This window comes from Lissotriton helveticus, chromosome 7, assembly GCF_964261635.1.
Source record: "Lissotriton helveticus chromosome 7, aLisHel1.1, whole genome shotgun sequence".
Taxonomy (NCBI): domain Eukaryota; kingdom Metazoa; phylum Chordata; class Amphibia; order Caudata; family Salamandridae; genus Lissotriton; species Lissotriton helveticus.
The window spans coordinates 292,826,555-292,848,228 of record NC_136068.1 but is presented as its reverse complement, the minus strand read 5'-3'; the positions used below and the strand labels follow the sequence as shown (position 1 = coordinate 292,848,228).

General features: G+C 42.6%; 1 protein-coding gene across 1 annotated transcript in view; it reads right to left on the bottom strand.

Moving 5' to 3' along the window:
• The window catches only part of LOC144766744 (uncharacterized), a 604,477-nt gene that overhangs the window by 518,214 nt on the left and 64,589 nt on the right, over positions 1-21,674 (bottom strand). Inside the window, exon 3 of the mRNA XM_078650492.1 lies at positions 19,044-19,152. Within this exon, the coding sequence (XP_078506618.1) occupies positions 19,044-19,152 (109 nt within the window). The remainder of the gene's footprint in view (positions 1-19,043; positions 19,153-21,674) is intronic.

Sequence of the window (21,674 nt, the reverse complement as noted above, 5' to 3'; positions counted from 1 at the left end):
ACAGACCTATAACTGATGAATGTCAAATTTATTTTAGTTTAAAACATCACATTATGCCTAAATTGATCATTTAACTATAATGTTACATTAACTTTATTTAAGTGCTTTGTTTCAGAACCTAACTTTACACTTTGCTTTTCTGAGTGAATTTCTAGGGTTTGTTTTTTTAAAGTACAGTAAGATGTTACTACTGTACCTAAATTTCACATCACGTTTTTGTGTCTAGTTTTATTATTAGTTATCAATGAGAGAGAGAGGGAAAATGTAAAGAGTACACTCTTAGTACCCCGATAAATAATTTGAACAACGAAAGAGTGTCACTTCTGTAGCCTCAGAGCAGCGAGCATGGGAAAGGTACATACATCTCTTTAGATTTATATAGAAGGCCCTCACTCACCAACCTGGTTGGTGACATGCTTCATGATTGGGCCCCACCTGGCGAGACCGAGTGCCTCCCCGGTGTGCTTTGATGCCAGATTACTGTGGTTTTTGTTTAGTGATAAGTGAGAGTGTGAAGGTGTGATATAGTTAAAAATGTCTAGATTGTGTCTCACAATTTTTTTTTATTAAGTGGCCAATCAGACATATTAATAACAAAGTGATGGGAAAAAGTGCCAAATAAATTGTTCAGCTATTTCCATTATGGTGGGGTCAACATGTTCCTGCTATTATTGTATGATTTACTTGGCATTCGTGAGGACCATAAGAGATGAACCTCGGCGGTATGGGCGCGCTAAGGCCCACCCTGACCAGAGGACGAGAGTAAAAAATAGGTGTAAAAAAGTGCAAAATAACAAGGTTGTGTTTTTTTTTTACCTCTACATCAGAGGAACCTGTTGCACTTGTATTGTGAGTGATCGACACCCCATGGGTCTCGGGAGGGGGTGGATGCGAAAGTGGCACACCGCCCTCGTTGCCAGGCACCCGCTTGGCACTTGTGTAGATCCTTCTAGTACAGGACCCCGTGGATGTAAATCTAAAGAAATGTATGTACCTTTCCCATGCTCGCTCCTGTGAGGCTACAGAAGTGACACTCTTTCGTTGTTCAAATTAGTTTTTATTATTGTTATCTTTTGTAAAATGCGATTTTAGGGTATTTTTTTTTTTTTAGCATTGGGAAAGTTCCGCTGTAGTATTGTGATAAGCTTATGAAACTGTGTCAGCCAATGGCCTGCAGGAACTCTGATTGAGTTTTAATTCCTGTTCCGAGTTTCGCTTTAGTATCAAGAATGAATGAATGAAGTTTGTAAAGCGCGCAATACCCAAGGGTGTCTTAGTGCTGGGAGAATCAAGCCGACAGGGTAGAACAGCAACCAGGAAGGTGATTCATCAGGCGTTAGGGCTAAGTCGGCGGGAACAGCCAGGTCTACAGCTGCTTTCTGAACAGCTGCAGGCTTTGTTGGGAGAGGAGGCCCGGATGGAGGGAATTCCATAGCTTTGCCCCCCGAAAGAGTGTATTACAATAATCTAGCTTCGATCCCACTAGGGCCAACATTATGGTCTTCTGAAGATCAATTCGAATAAACAGGAGTATTTTTCTCAGAACCCCCAGCAAATAGTAGGACCCGGAGGTCACTGCATTGATTTGAGCACTGTAGCATAGCTTGGTATCAAAATCGACTCCAAGATTTTTAGCTATATCACCTAAAAAGTGTTGTTACTATGAAATAATAGTTTTTATTGAAGTTTAGGCACAGACGTTTACTATATGGAAGAGTTTTTAAAGATCCATTGAGTGTTTCTGTGAAAATGTTGTCTTCTTTTCACGTTTTGTTTTCCCTTGATAGTATTAAGAGAATACGGCGAGAGCATCGCAAGTGTACCACACGGTTGATGACACACCCATAGAACATTTCCTTATTTGTTGAAATCACTATCTTGTTTTATTTACAGGAAGATCCCCCGCCATTCCAAAATAATTTTGATGAAGTACTGGCTGTTGACAGTTACTGCTCTGAGCACGAGTCTTTTTTTGGCAATTTTCTTGCCTTTTGAAAAAGGAGTTTGGAAATGGCATCTGGTGAGTAGAGAGATGTTCATTTGGTAGAGGATGTGCCTCAAGTCCATAAAAAAGAACCTTTAGTATGGACATTTTTCACCATAGCTCCAACTAAAAAAGTTGTTGCAAAAATAGTACAATGCACCATCTGCCAGAAAATGATTTCCCACGGAATGGGCAAAACATATTGGCATGGTACCATTGGGATGTGAAAGGACATGCAAGCTATTCACACTTGACAACTGGTTTGAGCTTAGAGGGAGAAAAATGTGGACAGCCATTGACATCGACAGAACCAACTGTGGTTCTAGGAGACACTTTCCTTGTTGATGTTGTGGGCAAAAAACCAGCGATCATCCAGGATTACCAGAGAATGATTATATGCTGCATGACATACAGAATACTAGTTGTAGGGCAGTCAATGTCTGCATATAATAAACTTGTAAGGGAACACAAATGTCCCAAAAAGTATTTTTTTTATTTGCTGTTTATAACATCAAAGTTTTACTCAAAATAACAAAAATAATTCATAAAAATACGTGTAAATGTTCAAAAAGTCCAGAAAATATGGCCTACTGTCACCCAGAAATAGAAAGCATTTGTGTTCATTGTTAGTGTGAAACTTTGTGCGTGAGTGTTGGACTTTGTGTACGTAAGTGTGTGATTGTGGTTAAGTGTATAGGTCAGAGTATCTCTTTATATGTGTGTATTACTCTTTGTGTGTGTAAATGTGTCAGAGTGTGTGAGGACATGTCTATGTGTGTTATTGTTTTTTTATAACACTGTCATTGTTTGTGTGTTAGTGATTGTTCATATGTGTATGTTAGAGAACTTTTTTTATTTTGAACAAACTTTTTGGGCATTTATGAGTTGCGCAGACATCTTGTACAGGCATATATACTGGAGTGAAGGCAAATCTCCCCTCCTGGCTCTCCCGTCAACCATGTGAAAGGAGGATAGCAGATCACCAATCTTATGCATCAAGCACTCTATATTCCAGATGAAGAGAATATAAAAGACGAAGTAACAATGTTACATACGTAATTTCCCACTAGTGATACATTGGCATACATAATATACCTCTTCATGATGTCTACAGAGACCATGCCAATGTCAATCTACAAACTACCCCTCCCTCCCCACTTTGATTTCAGACCCAGGGCCACGAAAAAAGCTTTACATTGAACATAGTTGTCATAGGTTACTCATTGAAGCCTAGCCGTTACCTATGGGCTGTCCTCTCCCAGGACACTCTAACGTTTGTAGTGTGTCCCCTTCACCTGTAGTGCTCTGGCTCCCCGAGGTCGGCTCATCCCTGGGCTCTGCCAACATATAAGCCCATAACTGGAGATCGTCAACGAGCTTTTCATCCTTTTGGACAAATTTCATCCGTATAGTTTCCGCTGTTGCCCACTCACCCGTCTCTCATCTATTCCTCTACCTCTGGAGGCCTAGGTCTGATCCATGCTATAGCAATGCAGCGTTTTGCAAGTGCTATCCCTAGGAGAACGAATTGCCTGCTTAGCTTCTTATGCTTAGGCAATAATCCCAACAATACTTGTCAGTATGTTTGAGAACTTTATGTATGTGTGTATGTCTATGAGAATGTCACACTGTCTGTATTTGACTGTGCAAAGGCACAAATATAAAACCATAATTGAGGGTAGAAAAGCAGGACTGAGAAGCTTAGAATGGGAAGATCTAGAGCGAGCAGGAGCCCTAAGAGAAACAAAACAAAATTCTGGGAAATTATAAATCCCTCATTATTTACTGAAGAAACTAGGCAGATAGATTTACTGATCCTGGGAGATGCTTGGGTAGCCCATTTTACCGGCATCTTAACCCCCAACATAAAAGGGTGGAGGAGCATATAAGGGACTTGAACGTAGATTTATTTGCAGCTACCCAACTCAGTCTATCTATTACAGTAATTGAAGTTGAGGAGGCGTTAGCCCTGGGGTTGTGTCTCAAAGAACCAGGTCCTGATAGGGTGCCCCTTGACCTTTTCAAAAAACAATCCAAACCTGTGGGCACCCCTGCTGATGAATGTATTTAAGGCAGTATTATTGGTCCAATGCCCGCATCCTGGACAGAGGCAGTAGTGGTCCCCATTTTTTAAAAGGGCAATAGAAGTGACTCTGCTTGTTGAAGGGCAATTTTGCTTATTGAAGCCACAGCCAAGGTATTAGGTAGAGTTCTCCTCGACTGTTTGGAGACATGGGTAACCTCTACAGGAGTGATATCCAAAACGCAACATGGTTTCAGGAGGGGGCTAGACCGACCGAGCAATGCCTTAATTTGCCCTTAATTATCAACAAATATGTGAAGGTCAGGAAGGGGTCAATACACCTGGCCTTCATGGATGTGTCCAGTGCCTTGGACACTGTTAACCAGGAAGGAGGAATTGTAGGATATTCTGGAAAGTTTGGGTGTGGAAGAAGCATTGGTGTCGTCATCCGCAGGCTACATTTAAATACCTCAGTCTCCTTAAGATACAGCACTCAAGGGGGAAATAAGTGACCCAAAAGCTTCAACAGAGGGTGTTCATCAAGGGTGCATCCTAGCCCCTTTTCTGTTTTTAATATATATAATTGGTCTGGAGGCTTCTCTATTAAGAAGAAAATTGATTTTCCTAAAAGTGGCAGTAAATCTGTCACCTTGCTATCTTATGCTGACAACACTGTTTTAATGCCAAGACAGCGAATGGCCTTCAGAATTCCCTTGATACTTGTATTGATTTCATGTTGTCATTTGATCTTAAAGTAAATTTTATTAAATCATGTGTTATGGTGTGTGGAACAAAGAGTAACAAAACTAAGATTTTCGTAGCACGGGACAAGAGAATAGAAAAAGATGAGAATTGTAAGTACCTGGGGAATTTATTTAACAATAAGCTAAGTTGGAATCCACTTGTGACAGAAAGAGCCCACCAGACAACTAGGGCTGTGAATGGGCTATTTCGCTTTTCATGCAAATTAGGCCCAAAGTCCGTTAGGGAAATAATTACCCTGTACAAAGCCAAGTGCCTTTCTATTGCAAGAATGCATGATGTTACAACTCAAACATTTACAATGCATGACTTTACAACACAGTTTTGACATTGCAACATCCATTACAAAGCATGTTTTTACAACGTATGCCATTACAACGCATACCATTACAACGCATACCATTACATCGCATAATTTTTGGGGTAACAGTAGGGTAAGTGTTAGATAGTGTAGGGGTAAAAATTACTATTCCCACTCCAGTGAGTGCAACAGTAGGGTAAGTGTTGGATAGTGTAGGGGTAAAAACGACTATTCCCACTCCAGAGAGTGCAACAGTAGGGTAGGTGTTGGATAGTGTAGGGGTTAAAATTACTATTCCTACTCCTGTGAATGCAACAGTAGGATAGGTGTTGGATAGAGTAGTGGTAAAAACTATGCGTTGTAATGGTATGCGTTGTAATGGAATGCGTTGTAGTGACATGCGTTGTAATGGCTGCGTTGTAATGGCATGCGATATAAAGGATGTTGCGATGTAATGACTGTGTTGTAAAGGTAGTGTTTTGTAATGACTGTGTTGTAAAGAATGTTTCCCCTATTGCAACATATGGCCCAAAGGTGTGGGAACATCACAAACATCGCCAGCTACAAACAGTGAAAATGAAATTCATTCAATAAAAGGCTTATGATGACGCTTAATAGTGCCCCTAACTGCCTATGTCATGCCGAATTGTAATTAGAGTATATAGAGGACCGCCTATCTTGTGCCCCACTACTCCTATGGTGAAAATCTGATTATCTAAAGAACAAATGTTCTCACGAGAAATAATTAAAGATTATTTAAACTTGGCTAATTCCCTAAAAATACAATGGCTTCGTTTTTAGAAAGACAAATATTAAGAAATAGGATTGGGGCACTTCTATGATAACTCCGAAAGCATTCCACTGAACTCCAAAGCCATTATCAAGGAGGCGTTACACTCCAGGGGAAATATGTGTTATCCACACCAAGCTGAGACAGGTCTCATGGACGTGACCCCTGCCCCATTGCAATATTATTTAACTTTCACTACTGATCTGCGGATTAGATTTTATTTTACTAGATTTCGCTAAGGTACTGTGCAATTGTTGTTGACTTTTACACACCAGAGTGGATGGTCAGATGATCTCTCACCTTGACCTTGTGATAATCTAACAAGCCAAAGCACTGTGCACTTTATCCTATTCTGCACTTTATATAAAATGGCAAGGAGTAAATGTTTAATCCCACTGTTAAAGAAAATTCGCCCATGTGCATATGCTGATGGTTTTAGATCTTTGTAGTCACTGGGTACCCATGATATTTGCCTTGCGGTAGCCAATTATTTAAATGCATCTTTGGCTATTAGGAAACGTTATGAGTAAGAACTCCATGAGCTGTCTCATAGTAATTACCATATGCAAAGAGTCGCACATCCCTGGTATTTTATGAATTGTTTTTAACACATGGTTCAGAACAGTAATATGTTGTGATAATGTTTATGTAAACCCTAATGGTATGAATTCATATTAAGTTGTTTTTACTTAATTTTAAATAATTTTCAGTTTTGAAGGGTATAGATTTGAATCAATTTGGAAATTCTGGAGGTCTGCTTAGCGGCTCTAAAGGTCAATAGAAAAGCACCTTAATTTAGGAATGGACGTGGCTCATAGTTTCCTTTCGTAATGTTCTTAAGTGTCTATTCAACTATTGTATGTTGGCACTTGAAGCCATCGCGTTTGACCTAGTGAATTAATTTTAATGAAATATGTAATGTTCCTGTACGGCCATCTGTCCTAGGCTGGAAATCCATGTGCTATTATTGAAGCACTGTATGCATTTTTGTAATCTTTTATGGCTGGATAAGCGAATAAAGATTTGTTGAATTGACTGTGCAAATGTGTGTGTATATGCGTGAATATGTATCTGTGTGTGAAAATGTGTGCGCATCTATGTGAGAGAGTGTATAAGCTTAAGTGACTGTGCACATATGTATGTGTAAATCAGACGGTGTCTAACTGTGTACTTGTGTCTGATTCTGTTGGCTGTATTTGAGGAGGAAGGGAGGTCCAGAGTTTTGGTGGCAAAAATGCAAAGGAACAACTACCACTATCGGCTCTCTTTATTCTCAGTATTTTAAAGAGCTGCTCGATGGTGGAGCACAGAGTTCTTGTGGGGTCCTAAGCAGTTAACAAACTCTGGGCTAGCATTGAACCCTACTTATAAATGACTCGGTGTCCAGTCAACAGAACCTTAAAGTGAATTCTCTTGATTATTGGGAGCCACTGCAGGTTTGCCAAAGCTGTTGATACTGACAGACGTCTGGGATTTTCAGTAATGTGCGCTGCAGCATTCTGAATGACTAGAAGTCTTTTTATAACTGCCTTGAGACTACCTAGATATGGGGGGTGTTCCCATAATCAAGTCATGAAAGGACTAAACTTTGCAGGACCACTCTGTGACGAGTGTCAGGTAGCAATGTCAAAAGCTTTCTCAATCTTAATAAACCAAAACAAGTTCCTGATAGATTTTTCACCTGTTTTTCCATTGTGAGCTCGTTGTCTAGCCAAAAGCCTAAACTCTTGATCCCCACTTTTGGTGACGGTTGTCTCCCCATAAAATGTGGCAATTTGAGCTCCAGCCACCTGGCAGGTCTGTTACCTAACGCAGCGGCCTCCTTTTTCTCCCCATTTAGTTTAAGACTACTAGATGCCATCCAGTCAACACATTTTAGACAGTTATTGAGCTGGTTGGTAGAGTCTTTGGTATGGTAGGAAAGAGCGAAGATAATCTGTCATCTGTATACCATATTGTAGAGATTTCATGGGCCTTTATGATCTCTGCTAGTGGATGGGCATACAGGTTTAACCAGATGAGGCTCAAGGAGGGACTATAAAGTACCCATAGCCCATTGCATAACTTTCCGAGAATATAGTTTCTTCAGACTAGGAAGGATGTCAGCCAGTTTAAGACTCTCCCTACTATACCTGCCTCTTCCTTTTTTTAATTAGCATTGCATGGGAGACAGTGTCAAAAACCTCACTCAAGTCTAATAAGATCAGGGCCACTGTCCCACCTTCATCCAAAAAGAGTCACAGTACTTCTGTGGCAGCTAGCAGAGCTCTTTCTGAGCTGCTGCCCGATTAAAGCCAGTTTTCAATGGATGTAAAATGTTGTTAGTTTCTAGATATGATAAGAAGCATCTGTTGACAAGTTTTTCTAGAATTACAGAATTACTGGAACCTGGGAGAAGGGAGACTTGTCGATAGTTTTCACACTTCATGGGATCCGCCCAGGATTTGTTTAGCATCTGTTAGCAGGGTTATCACTGCCTTAGCACCTTTGAGCATGATGACTTGAGCAGCTGGGTCTAATAGAGAGCTTGATTTCAGGAATTTGCAGATCTCAAAGGTATCTTCTTGTGTGATTTCTGAAAATGTACTTAATTGATCCTATCTTTGTTGGGGGTCATACCTGTGTCTTCCATTCTTCCAAGGGTGAGGAGGATATTATTTACCTTTTCCAAAAAGAAATTGGCAATCAGGTCACATCTTGAATTTATGGGAAGGGGGCCGGGTGTGCTTTTTACAGGATTCCTTAGAATGCTGTAGTGCCCGGATAATTTGTCCTATTTGGACTGATGGTGACTATGGTCCACCGCCATCTCAGTATATACTATGAATCCTTTATTTCAGCCGTATTTGTCCCTATTTGTAGGGTTTACCTATGTACTTTGACATGGTTTTGTGCCTTCTTTCCCTCTTTTCGGGCCTAAAAGGCCTAAAGCTAGAGAGAAGCCATCTTTGTTCTTGCCTCGGCTGTCTGAGATGCTTGGAGGGTAAAGGTAATGTTTAGAGTTTAGCCCGTTATGTGCTAGTGAGGAGCCGGTGAAGACTGGTTCTTATCGAAGGAATGTGTTTGTCTCTTGGGTCCTAGACGCAACACGCAAGTAGCCACTGCGGGTGCGCAGGGATCCTGGGGGCTGGTACAGAAATTTGGTGGGAGTCGGTCTGCTATTGGAAATTTCCATGAGGAGAGAGCATTCTATATTATCAGAGAGCAAGAGAGCAGAGTGGGCAGATGGTTTTTGGAGCGGTTGGAATTACATGTTCAGAAGGAAACGTGCAGTGTGCTGAGAATGAGTCAGCTACAGTTTGGTTCAGATGGAAACGTCTGGTGTGGTCAGAAGGAGCCAGCTACAGTTCGAGTCAGAGAAGTCAGGAGGAGCTGGCAGTTGGAGTGATGAGGTGATCTTTTGCAGTGGATAAAGCCAGTTTGGAGTTTGAAGTATAGCTGACAGTTGGAGTTACATCTGGAGATGATTTTTTGGAGTTGATAAAGACAATTGGTGGAGTTATATCTGAAGTGCAATTAGAGCCAGTGAAGTGCAGAGGCCATGAGGAACAACAGAGGTTGGCACGTTGGTGATGGTGGCCCAGTGAGCAGAGAGTCCTGATTCAACCAGAGAGGGACAGAGAGAATTGGATCCCTTGTCTGAGGGTGAGGTGTTCTAAGAATACTTTCATTATATCTGTTCATAATCAATCACTTTTCTTTCAGCTACCTATTTGTATGTCAAAATTAATCACTTTCCTTTTAGTTTCTCATATGTGCTGGTGCTATCATTGTATCATGAAGAGCATTCATGTTTAACCATCTTTACTCTTCAGTTCTTTATATAAATGTATGTGTTGGTGATTGCTTGTTAGTTGTGTAATAAAGAGACCCCTTTTACATTTGAAAGTTGTTTCCATGATGGGGTTAACCTTTCTTTTTAGCCAGGTGCTGACGAACAGAAGGATGGGACATTCCCTTCTGAGAAGGTAACTGATGACAGGGGAGAGTGTGAATCATATTAGGGAATAATTCTTGAATGTAATAATTTGGCAGTTCCTGTGTGAGAGGATCGGATCTCCTATCCATTACATGAGGGATAATAATAATTCATATGAGATAGAAGATATTTCCAGTAGATATTAGGTATTTAGGAAATTCCCAACAGAGAGCAGGAGGTATTAATAGGACAGTGGGGACACTATAAAGAGAGATCGCTCAGGGTAGGGCGTTATATACTGGAGCTGCTCCCCGAGAAGCGAGGGGGTAGAGTAGTCCTGGTCGGATTGCCGTGGGGCTACAAGTGGGAACACTATAAATAGGTGCTCTCCGACACGAGTGAGAGTAGGTTAGCCCGGGCAAGATTGTCGTGGGGCTATAAAGTGAGGTCATAGGATATATCATGGAATTTCGTAGTTATTGCTCATTTCTATAGTTAGTTCTTGGCACTCCTCTAGATTTTAGTGGTATTTTGGCTGTGTAAGCTTGTATATTGCGAGTTCCCCATTCCCAGGTAAGTACCCAGGTACTGTTGTAAATAGGGTCTGGGAGGGATGAAGTTACGTGATGACTGGGTTTGTGGTGTTTGGGTGAGCTGATAACTTGGTCAGGAAACCCGGTCATTACAAATGCTCGCAATAATGAATATCTCTTTTGATGCGTTGCAGATAAAAAACATAAATCTTGATTTCAGGATGGCACAGTGATATTTCCTTAAATCCTTCTAATAGATGTCTTTACTAATTTCATTAAAACATTTTCATAGTCCCTTTCAAGTTGTTTTGCTTCCTTTTTCAGTAATACAAGCTCTGGTGAGAACAGGGTGTTTGAGTTTCTGTTCTCTAAGAGGAACAAAGGAATTAGAGGCAATTCCCATCCAAGTTTCAAATTTACCATATCTGCTGACCAAATCTCCCACCGCTTCCGGGGTGGAAATGGTGAACATATTTTCAAATCTCCTCGTCTCCATTTTTTACCAGTTCCGTCTAAGTTTGGACTGGTGGGGTGCCAGGCTTGTAGTATTTTGGAACCAGATCTGGAAGGGAAGGAATCTGTGGTCAGACCATAGACTCTCTCTGGGCCACTTGACGATAACTCAGTTATATTGGAGACAATTGGGTCAAGTAAGTGGTCGTGCTTGCGAGTTGGACAAGGACTCGAGGTGTTAGCTGGACCACTGGAAGGTCCATTTAGAAATTATTAGTGATTTCAGAGTTGACCTCTTCTAGATGAATATTTAAGACCCCTCGGATAGTGAAGTTTGCGGAGAGTAAACTGTGTTCTGCCACAATGTCTGGCAAGACCTGTATAAACTGGGTAATTGGGCCCGTTGGGCAAAATATGTTCAGACCAGAAAAGATAAAATCACCTCCACAATGTGAGAGGACACTAGGACCAACCAGAGCCGCACACGACCAATGCCGGGGGTTCACAACCCATTGTGCCAACCACAGCCTGTGAAGGTCCAATTCAAACTCTCACTGTACAAAGACTGAGCAGCCGTCAAGGGACATCAGCAACACAGAGACCCACTTCCAGAGTGGCCCAGCAGCCCCGACTTTTGCACCCTCAACTGGCAAGACTGATGACCACAAGGCTGCAGGACACACAGAGCACAGTTGACCTTTCCACTCTGCAAGCAAGCGCCCCTGCCCAGTCACCAACAAACCGGCTGTGCCCCCTTGTCGCTCGGCCCAGACTTGTCCCCAAGTTCCCCTCTGTAGGCTGTTTCTACATGGCCCACCTTCTTCTTCTTACAGCATAAACTACACAGCTACCAACCTGAACAGCACCTCTGCACCTGGCCCCCTCAGGGCAGGAAACAAACAACTGCTGGTTGTACTTTGGACCTTGGCCCCCTATGACCCTAAGTCCCAAAGGAGACCCCTAGAAATTAACCGATCTATATTCTATCTAAGCGGTACAAAAGGTGGATTCCGGTCCAGGGAAGGCATGGCTTGGCAGTTCGGGCTGGACTGTTCCCATGAGGCACAGGGTCAGACTGATTAGCATATGGCCATGTCTGAACTGCGGTGGCAGAGTGGGCTAAAGAATGGTGATGGATTAAACCCAGATCTGTTGACTGGGTGTGAGTGTTTGATTGGGTCAGATGCTCCGTCCATCACCACCCCCTTGTGTACCGCTTTGTCGCCATAAGTTGGCAGGGTATGCTCAGACGTTGAGTCCCTTGCTCACTTTGCAACTGGATTCAAAGCAAGCCTGGCTGAAGACGGCTGAAATGCCAGAAACCAGTCTAGGAAGCTTGATTCCGGTTCAGGGAAGGCATGGCTTGGCAGTTCGGGCTGGACTGTTCCCATGAGGCATAGGGTCAGACTGATTTGCATATGGCCATGTCTGAACTGGGGTGGCAGAGTGGGCTAAAGAACGGTGTTGGATTAAACCCAGATCTGTTGACTTGGTGTGAGTGTTTGATTGGTTCAGATGCTCCGTCCATCACCACCCCCTTTTGTACCGCTTTGTCGCCATAAGTCGGCAGGGTATGCTCAGACGTTGAGTCCCTTGCTTACTTTGCCACTGTATTCAAGCAAGCCTGGCTGAAGACGGCTGAAATGCCAGAAACCAGTCTAGTAAGCTTGATTCCAGTCCAGGGAAGGCATGGCTTGGCAGTTTGGTCTGGACTGTTACCATGAGGCACAGGATCAGACTGATTTGCATATGCCCATGTCTGAACTGGGGTGGCAGAGTGGGCTAAAGAACGGTGATGGATTAAACCCAGATCTGTTGACTGGGTGTGAATGTTTGATTGGTTCACATGCTCCGTTCATCACCACCCCCTTTTGTACCGCTTTGTCGCCATAAGTCGGCAGGGTATGCTCAGACGTTGAGTCCCTTGCTCACTTTGCCACTGGATTCAAGCAAGCCTGGCTGAAGACGGCTAAAATGCCAGAAACCGGTCTAGGAAGCTTGATTCCGGTCCAGGGAAGGCATGGCTTGGCAGTTCGGGCTGGACTGTTCCCATGAGGTACAGGGTCAGACTGATTTGCATATGGCCATGTCTGAACTGGGGTGGCAGAGTGGGCTAAAGAACGGTGATGGATTAAACCCAGATCTGTTGACTGGGTGTGAGTGTTTGATTGGTTCAGATGCTCCGTCCATCACCACCCCTTTTGTACCGCTATATTCTATCTATGCATTTTCTCACATAGGAAAGCATTGCGCGATAATGCACATTTAAGTAACTGTTTTACTTACCAGAAAGATTCAATATTTAAGAAAGTACTTACTTTTTATTGACTTTTCTTGGTATCAACATTTATTTAGAAATTCAGCTTTTATTTCTAAATTGGTCTTGGATTTCTTCTTCAGTGTGTGTCTCATTTATTGCCCCTGTAATACAATAAATGCTTAGCACTACCCTTTGAGAACCCTAACTGCTCGCCCAGACTACCACAACAGAGAGCATTTGGGTTATCATTTTTTCCTCTGTAATCCAAATTTGGTTTGTATGGACACTTTTCACATTGTACCTCATTTTGATCCACTATATAAAGAGCCAGCTTCCTACATTGGTGGGTTAGTGCTGGGATACAAGACTTTGCATTTGCTGATACCCCTTGGTCAGTAATTGATCGCATACCATGTCTGAGACAGAGGGTAATGCTCAGACATTAAACCTGGCTCCTTACAGGAAGCTTAAGTGGCCAAACTTAAGAACCTCTGCAAAGCATGGATCCCTTCCATGGTTTTTAAACCTAATAGGGCTCACTTGCATACCCTGCTTGTTGAGCATGGTAGGGCCATGGCAATTGAAGAAAACCCTGAAGATGCAGGGGATGGAGATATCAGTGAGGAGGAGTTTTCATAAATTCCTCTATGACAGTACCTCCAAGAGGAGTACCTCTGGTAGTACCCCAGGTGAAGTTGAGGAGGAGAATCCTGAATTTCATAAACTAGCTAGGAGAATAGCTTTGGAAGCTAAAATCTTAGCCATGGAAAAGGAGAAAGCTGAGATGGGCCTAGCACCCATCTCTGGTAGCAGCAATGTCTTAAATCGGGGCAAGATTAAGCTTTTGACTCTAAAATCCCCAAAGGCATTGTCCCCAAATATGAGGATGGTGATGGTATCACCCAATGGGTTACAGGCTTTTAGAGGGCTTGTACGATGAGGAAACTCAGCCAGAAGTATTGGGGCTCTCTACTCTGAGAGCTGTTGTCAGAAAAGTGCAGGGACAGACTCCTGACACTGAATGAAGCAGATGCTGAGTTCTATGACCTTATGAATGAGGGATTTGGACTCATCTATGAGAAGTACAGAATTAGTTTCAGGGAGACTCCTAAAACCTTGAGTCAGATCTAGATAGATTTTGTTGACTTCTCATTCAAAACAAAAGGTGGGTGGTTGTAAGGTAACAAGGTATAAGACTACGATGGACTTTATAATCTTATTATGAAAGAGCATCTGTTAAGTAACTGTGCTTCTAAAAAATGTTATCAGTAATTGGTGGACCTAGGTCCACTCTCTCCCCAAAAATTGAGTTAGAAGACTGACCACTGGGTGAAGACTAGAATGTCCAAAAAGTCCCATGGTTGGAGTGACCAAAAGAAAGGGTTTGCACCCCCCCAAGGAAACATGTTGAACAGCCTAAAGACAAACACAAAGAGTCTTCCAAAGGACCCCAAACCCCTGTTCATGAGCGGGGCCACATGACAAATCACAGACCAAGGGTGGTTACTAGGGTAAGAATTGGGATTCCAAGAAGGATGATGCTTTAACCCCTTACATACTCGTGACTGAACCACTCCGACACGCTGTGCTAATGACGGAGTGGTTCTGTCATGGCGTGGCCGCCCCGCCCATGCTGCAGGAAGTCAGCGCCTGCGTGGGCGTTCTAATAAGCGGGCGGGGTCGTGATGGAACCACTCCATCACTAGCACAGCGCGCCCGTGGCTCGTGATGGAGGTGTTCCGTCACGAGCATGGCGCCGCCACGCGGCCCCCATCCCCCCAGTGCCGAGGCGGAATTACCGCCGCGGCCAAGGGGTTAATTGCAGCCAAAGAGACTCAATCTTTCCTAAAAAAGCTCCCTCTAGTACACCCAAGCTAACACTGGGGTGGTGATTCTCCAGATGGGATCCTTGGTATGCCCTGATTAGGTAAGATAGCACACTATAGCCACTTTAGTTTCTGATGGTCGATGGATATAGCCGCCCTGGCTGTCTGGCCCCGTAATCTGGACAAGTACAGACAACAGCCTCATATTAATGGGATCAGAGTGGGAACACTGCGGGATACAGGTACAAGTGTTACCATGGTGACTGAAAAACAGGCATCTCAAGAATACTATCTGACTGGACAAACTTTTCCAGTCACCAATGCTGATAATGTGATCAAGGTTCATTCCATGGCTATGGTGTCCTAGGAGTGGGATGGGGTTTCTGGCCAGAAGAAGTCAGTTGCATTCTTCTCAGTTCCTGTTGAATGCCTGCTAAGGAATGATTTTGAGTCCTAAACCTGGGCTGAGGTAGAGCTAAGCTCCCAAGCACTCTAGCTGGGAATCCCTGAATGAGTGTGCATAAAAGCCCGAGCACAGGGAAAATCCCAGGGTGAAAAAGCATAGTTGGAGTCTGAAAGAGTGTCCCGACCTTCCAAGAGAAAAGGTAAGTCTGGAAAGCCAGCCTCTGAGCAGCCACAAGCTCAGATGCCCTCTAGTCAGGGAGAAGACCTTTTAGCCCCAGAGGGAACTAAACCAAAGGAACTTGGGCCTTAGACAGCAGAGCTCGTAGGCCCAGGGGGACCCTTTAGGGAAGAGCTGTGCAACAGACAGATGACCTGCCCTACTCTTGAAAACCTGAGACAGCAAGCTGCTGCACAGGAAAAGTGAGATGGCAGGGGCTCCCACCCGACCTACTGGGAGGAGTGACTCCTGTACATTTAGGCCATAGACCCCACTACTGGTGCCACTGGGAGAGTGGTAGTGCCTCGGCACTACAGAGAGCCTTTACTCTCATTGACCCATGACAACTCCCTTGTTGGGGATCTTAGCCAGAGTAAGAATTTGAGAATGTTAGTCAGACACTTCTACTGGCCAAATATGTCACAGAAGGTGAAGAATATATTTAACTTGTGTGTTACCTGCCAAGCCAGTGGCAAAGTAGGTAACCATGTAAGGCCCTATTAATGCCTTTTCCAGTGGTTGGGGTTCCCTTTGAAAGGGTAGCAGTTGATCCTTTTAACCCCTGGACCCTCCAACAGTATCAGAGAACAGAATCATACTGGTGGTAGTGAATCATGCCATGAGGAACCCTTAAGCTCTACCCCTTAGGACTGTCACTGCTCCTGCCATTGCCAGGGCCCTTTTAAGTATTTTTGCAAGAGTGGGTGTCCCTAAGAAGGGGGTATCAGACAGAGGTAGTACCTTCATGTCTGGCTACCTAAAAGCAATGTGGAATGAATGTTGGATGAGTTATATGTTCACTTTCCCCTATAATCCACAAACAAATGGTTAGTTGAGAGATTCAACAAAACCATGACATCTATGACCATGGGGCTCCCGAAAAACTCAGAAGGAGATGGGATGTTCATTTGCCATGCCTTCTTTATGCTTACAGAGAAGTTTCTCAGAAAGGGAGTAAGGTTCAAACCCTTTGAACTTCTGTTTGGGCATCCTGTAAGGGGACCACTGAGTCTAATTAAGGAGGGCTGGAAGTATTTTGACCAATGTAAACAATCCTTCCATGTCACTGAGGCCAGCAGACTTCAATATTATCAACTCCGCCACTGGTTGCTTACCCCCAAATACACTCAGAAAGCCACCAGACCTCTTACGCCCTTTGAGTGCCTGGTACGAACCTTTGAAGGCACACAGGGTCTAATTTCTCCCACTTACAAAACTCACAACCCCACCATCCCCATACATACAAAAAACAATGGCTCATGGATATAAAAGAGGAGCCTTGCCACCACAATTGGGAACAACTATGGCGCGACATACCTAGGATCTATAGGATCTCTACTCAGCGCAAATCAGCATATAAGCTAATGACTTTCTGGTATCACACTCCCACACTTGTACAAAAAATCCTTCCTGGTCGTTCTCCCCTCTGCTGGAGATGCCAACCAGCAACAGGAGACTTCCTCCATATCTGGTGGACGTGCCCGCTTGTGAGGGTGTTCTGGAAAGAAATTTTAAGCCACATCAAAGACACTGTGGGGTTGCCTATCCCAAACTCCCACTTGGTATCCCTACTAGGCATGAGACCAGTACAACTCAAAGCCATTACGCAATCCGATTGGCGCCTTATTATGCAGATGCTGGGAGCTGCGAAACAAACTATAGCCATTCTATGAAAGCAGAGCACCACTGGTTCTCAATTCTCTTTCTACAGAGTTCACTGGAGAAATAACAGTTTTTTAGGTGTGATTATACATGTACATGGGTAAGGCCCTAATTTACCAATTCAAAAGGTAAGGTTTGACTGTGTCATTGAGCGAATTTGCAAATGTGGTCTGTATTTGTGGTTCTGAGGAACTTGTAAAATGAGCAACTTTCTTGAAATACATGGGTCCATTTATACTTGTAATTATGTGCATACTGATGTCATTAATAAAAAAAGAAGGAGGTACATATGTTAAATAATCTTTAACATTTTTGGTGAATCCGCAGGTTCAACTTTGCGGATTCATTTTGATCACATGATCAGAATTAAGAACCCTAGTGTATTTGTGGTTACGTCTATTTGTTTGGATCCGCTGATGTACCTCAGAACCAAAAATGAATTAAAACAATATAAAACGTGTATAATTACATTTTGTACCTGATTGCTTTTTATGATATCCCAATGACAGATTCTTACAGCCACCCATGAAGCCACTCACACACCCATACAGCCACTCACACACACATGCAGCTATTATGACATCCTCTCAGACACTGATACAGACAGTCACACAGCCACTCAGATAGCATAAGTTAGAAACAGAATCACAGAAAGAATAGTAAATCTAATGTATGCAGTATCTTAGTATAGATCTTTAACACCTTGGCTGCGCCGCCGATTTTGCGGAATTGCTGCACTACCGCAAAACGGGCGGGCCGTGAAGGCCATTGGCCAATGCCAGTACCAGCGAGGTAGCAATGCCGTCGGCCAATGGCCGATGGCAGCATGGAAGGGGTTAAGTCACAGAAACATTTAGAAAACACACTCACTGGATAATTTCACCAGTATGTCATTTGAGATGTTACCAGTGATGTCACTAACCATGTCATGAGTGATGTAATATGTGAGGTCAGAAGCAAAGCATTGCGAGGAAGTAAGTTATAGTTAGCTCAGGTAACTATAACTGCTGAATGTCTATGGTTTAGTTAGAGTGACATTTGAGCCTAATTATAATGTCCCTGTAACCTTTGTTTTCTTCAGTAAATTTCTATGATTTTTTAATTGTATTTCCTAACTATAACGTTCCTGTAGTCTTTGATATTTTTGTTGATTTTTAAGGTTTTTTAAATCGTATTTCCTAACTATGATGTCCCGGTAGCCTTTGGTTTTTTCAGTGAATTTCCAAAGGTTTTCATATTCTATTTCTAAAGAATTACGTCCCTGTAATGTGTAGTTTTGTTAATTCTATGGTTTATTTTTAATATTAAGTATAGTGCTATTTATTTTCATTTTTTATTTAGCATTTTTTTAAACTGCACACATTTTGTTTTTATAAATATACTTTGTGTAGGTTTTGAAAGGTAAAATTGACATACATACTTAAATTAAAATATTTAAAGTTTTTGTAGATGTAATCATACATGTTTTATATGGTTTTCATTCAATTTTGGTTACAAGGTACATCAGCGGATCCAAAAAAATGAATTAAAACAATGGGGAACATGGAATCAGCAGTGGTTTGCATAAAGTAGGTGCTCCCTGGCTTACTCACACATACACTCTGAATGTCTTTGAATGCTTCAAATACTACTAGATTGTGACACATTAAAGGCCCCATTTGTAGCCCTTCCCTTGTTATCTGGAGTCTCTGCTGCACCCTTTTTGCACCTATTTCCAGTATCCCTTGCCCAAATCATAGGTTCAGAAATGTACCTTCACTTATTATACTCCTTCTATGATCATCTACTTCTGTCTGCTGAGCAGCTGGGGCCTAAGGGGAACAGGGAAGGATCACCGATCCCCATTCCCTACTGTCAAAACTGTGTTTCTCAAACATACAAAAGAAAGGTGGGGCTATAGTGACTTACTGGTTGACGGTATAATATACAGTCCCTGAGAAAAGTCCTCCGCTCGTTGAGGTTTCAATTTCTTCGGGTAGAGGCAGAACAAGATCACGAGGACATTGTTTTCCAATATCTATAACAAAACACAGAAGTTGGAACAGGGATAGTGACTAAAAATCGATAATGCAAGATTTCAAGATGAAAAACAAACATATGTTTGGTTTTGATGAACAGCACCACTTACGTAGAATGTGTCCTTACTGATAATAGCATGCATGCATGGATGAAATCCCTTTGTCAGACTAGTTACTGTGGCCTTTGGGACAGGGACAACTGGACAATAGTCGCTAGAAATGTTGCCGTTTTTGCTATGAACCGCAGGAACGAGGTACCTATGCATGCTGATTTTCTCTCTGAATTATCGAGTTACTCATTATAGGGATTGACTTTCAAGGAGTAGCAAGGTTAAACAATCAGATTTATTCTCGGAAAGCTGGTTGGGCAAAAACCCACACATTACACACAATTTCTTTTCATTTTAATTATTTTACAGATAAAGTGAGCACCTTGGTTCAATACAATTATAACACAGTAACAATTAGACACTTAAATAACATGAAATTGATTATTCAGCCAGGTCTTTCACTTACCAAATATAGGGCTTTTGGGCCAGATGTGCTATACAGTGGTCTCAAAACGTGGTAAGAAATCGCATAGACTTTGCGATTGCTATTTTATTTTACAAGTCGACCTATGCACTAAAAAATCATTCACAAAGCATCGAGTCAAAGGGAGTCACAACCCTGCCTGGCTGCTTGATAATCATTAGACAGTTAGCACTTTATGACCCCTGTGATTGGCTACAATGGTTGGCTGCAAGGGACAGTAGATCGCCATCCCTGTGATTGGATTCCAAAAGTTAGGGGCATATTACCAAGCAATAGCGATAATTATCGCTATTGCTTGGTTAGAGACAAAATTTTACCGCTGAGCTGCGGCGATTTTTATCGCAGATAAACCTTGGTATTACCAAGGTTTATCGCAAATGCGATAAAAAATGGCTGCAATACATGAATATCGCTGAAAAGTCAGCGATATTCATGCATTACCGAGCTAATGCTCTTAGCCATGTTATCCACCTCCCATTGGATAACATGGCTAAGAACTGCTCAGGGCAGGTGTTAGCTTTTGGAGATATTCGCGCTTAGCGCGAATATCTCCAAAAGTTGGTAATAGGAGATAGCGATGTTAGTGACTGTTTCCAGTCGCTAACATCTTGGCACGCCCACTTTGCATGTCATTAGTGATAAATATCCCTGACATGCAAAGTGGGGCCCAAGATGGTCGCTATCTCCTACTAGCTGTCGCTAACTGGTGTTAGCGACAGCTGCGTAATAGGGAGATAATTTTATCTCCGCTTTCTTGGCTTTTAAAGCCAAAAAAGCAGAGATAAACCCCCTTGATAATATGCCCCTTAATTTTTTGCCTTTTTAAAGAAGTACACGTTTCTTAAAGGAACAGGGATTTCTTTTTCTGCAAAAAAGTGTTCCAGTTTTTAAAACGTCGGTGAATGCAGCAGGTCCATGGCAGACATGGCTTGACAGTTCGGGCTGGACCGCTCCCATGAGGCACAGGCTCAAGACTGATTTGCATATAGCTGTGTCTGAACCGGGGTGGTGAAGTGAGCTAAAGAGCGATGATGGCTTCAACCCAGATCTGTGACTGGGGTGACTGTCTGAAAGGTTTCAGCCCTCCATCTTCTTGTGTTTGCTTTGTTCCCATGAGAAGCATGGTCAGAATTGATTTGCAAATTGGTGTCCTCCATTTAGAGTTACACAGTAACTAAAGAACAGTGGTGTAGCTAGACCTACTGCCACCCGGGGCGGCCCTTAACTTTGCCTTCCGGTTTCGGTAAGAGGGTGGTGGCTGACGGATGACTTGTTCTAGGTGAGACACAGACACATGCCTGTTTCCAAGCAAGAAACCAAACATTTGGATTTTTCCTTAAATTAAAATGAAATCCAAACAGCATCGGGCTTTTTGCTATGTTGTGTTTGTAGTTTTCTTTAAAGCACACGATACACAGATCAGTCACAGCGTACTGATCATACATCGCCTGATGATGAAAGCTTAAAATTGACTTTGATTTGAGGGTGAATATAAACTATGTATTTTTAAATGTCCAAAATAATCTCTTAAATTAGGGATAGAGCATCATTTGAACCATTCAGTATTCTGGATTACTCATAAACCCAGATAATTTTGAGGACTTGTATTGAAAAAAAACGTTTTTACAGATTCTGATTTACAGCAGAAAATCAAAATATAGGGAAATTCATTTGCACGTTATACCAATTGGTTTTCCACACTTCTAGTTAAAACCATACCCCACACATGGGGGTAGGCCTCCTGGAAATCAATTGACTGCAGGCTCCAATCGTGTCTGGCAACACTTGAGAGTGGTAGGGCTGGCAAATGGTGGTGGGTGGGTGAATACACACATGTTGTGGTTTTTATATAGTGCGAACTCGACCCTCAGGTATTGAAGCACTTTACATGAGTACCAGTTACTTTACACAATGACACATAGATTTTTTTAGGCATGGGGAGTTAAGTGATTTGCCCAGAATCACAGAATGTTGAGCCGAAGCCAAA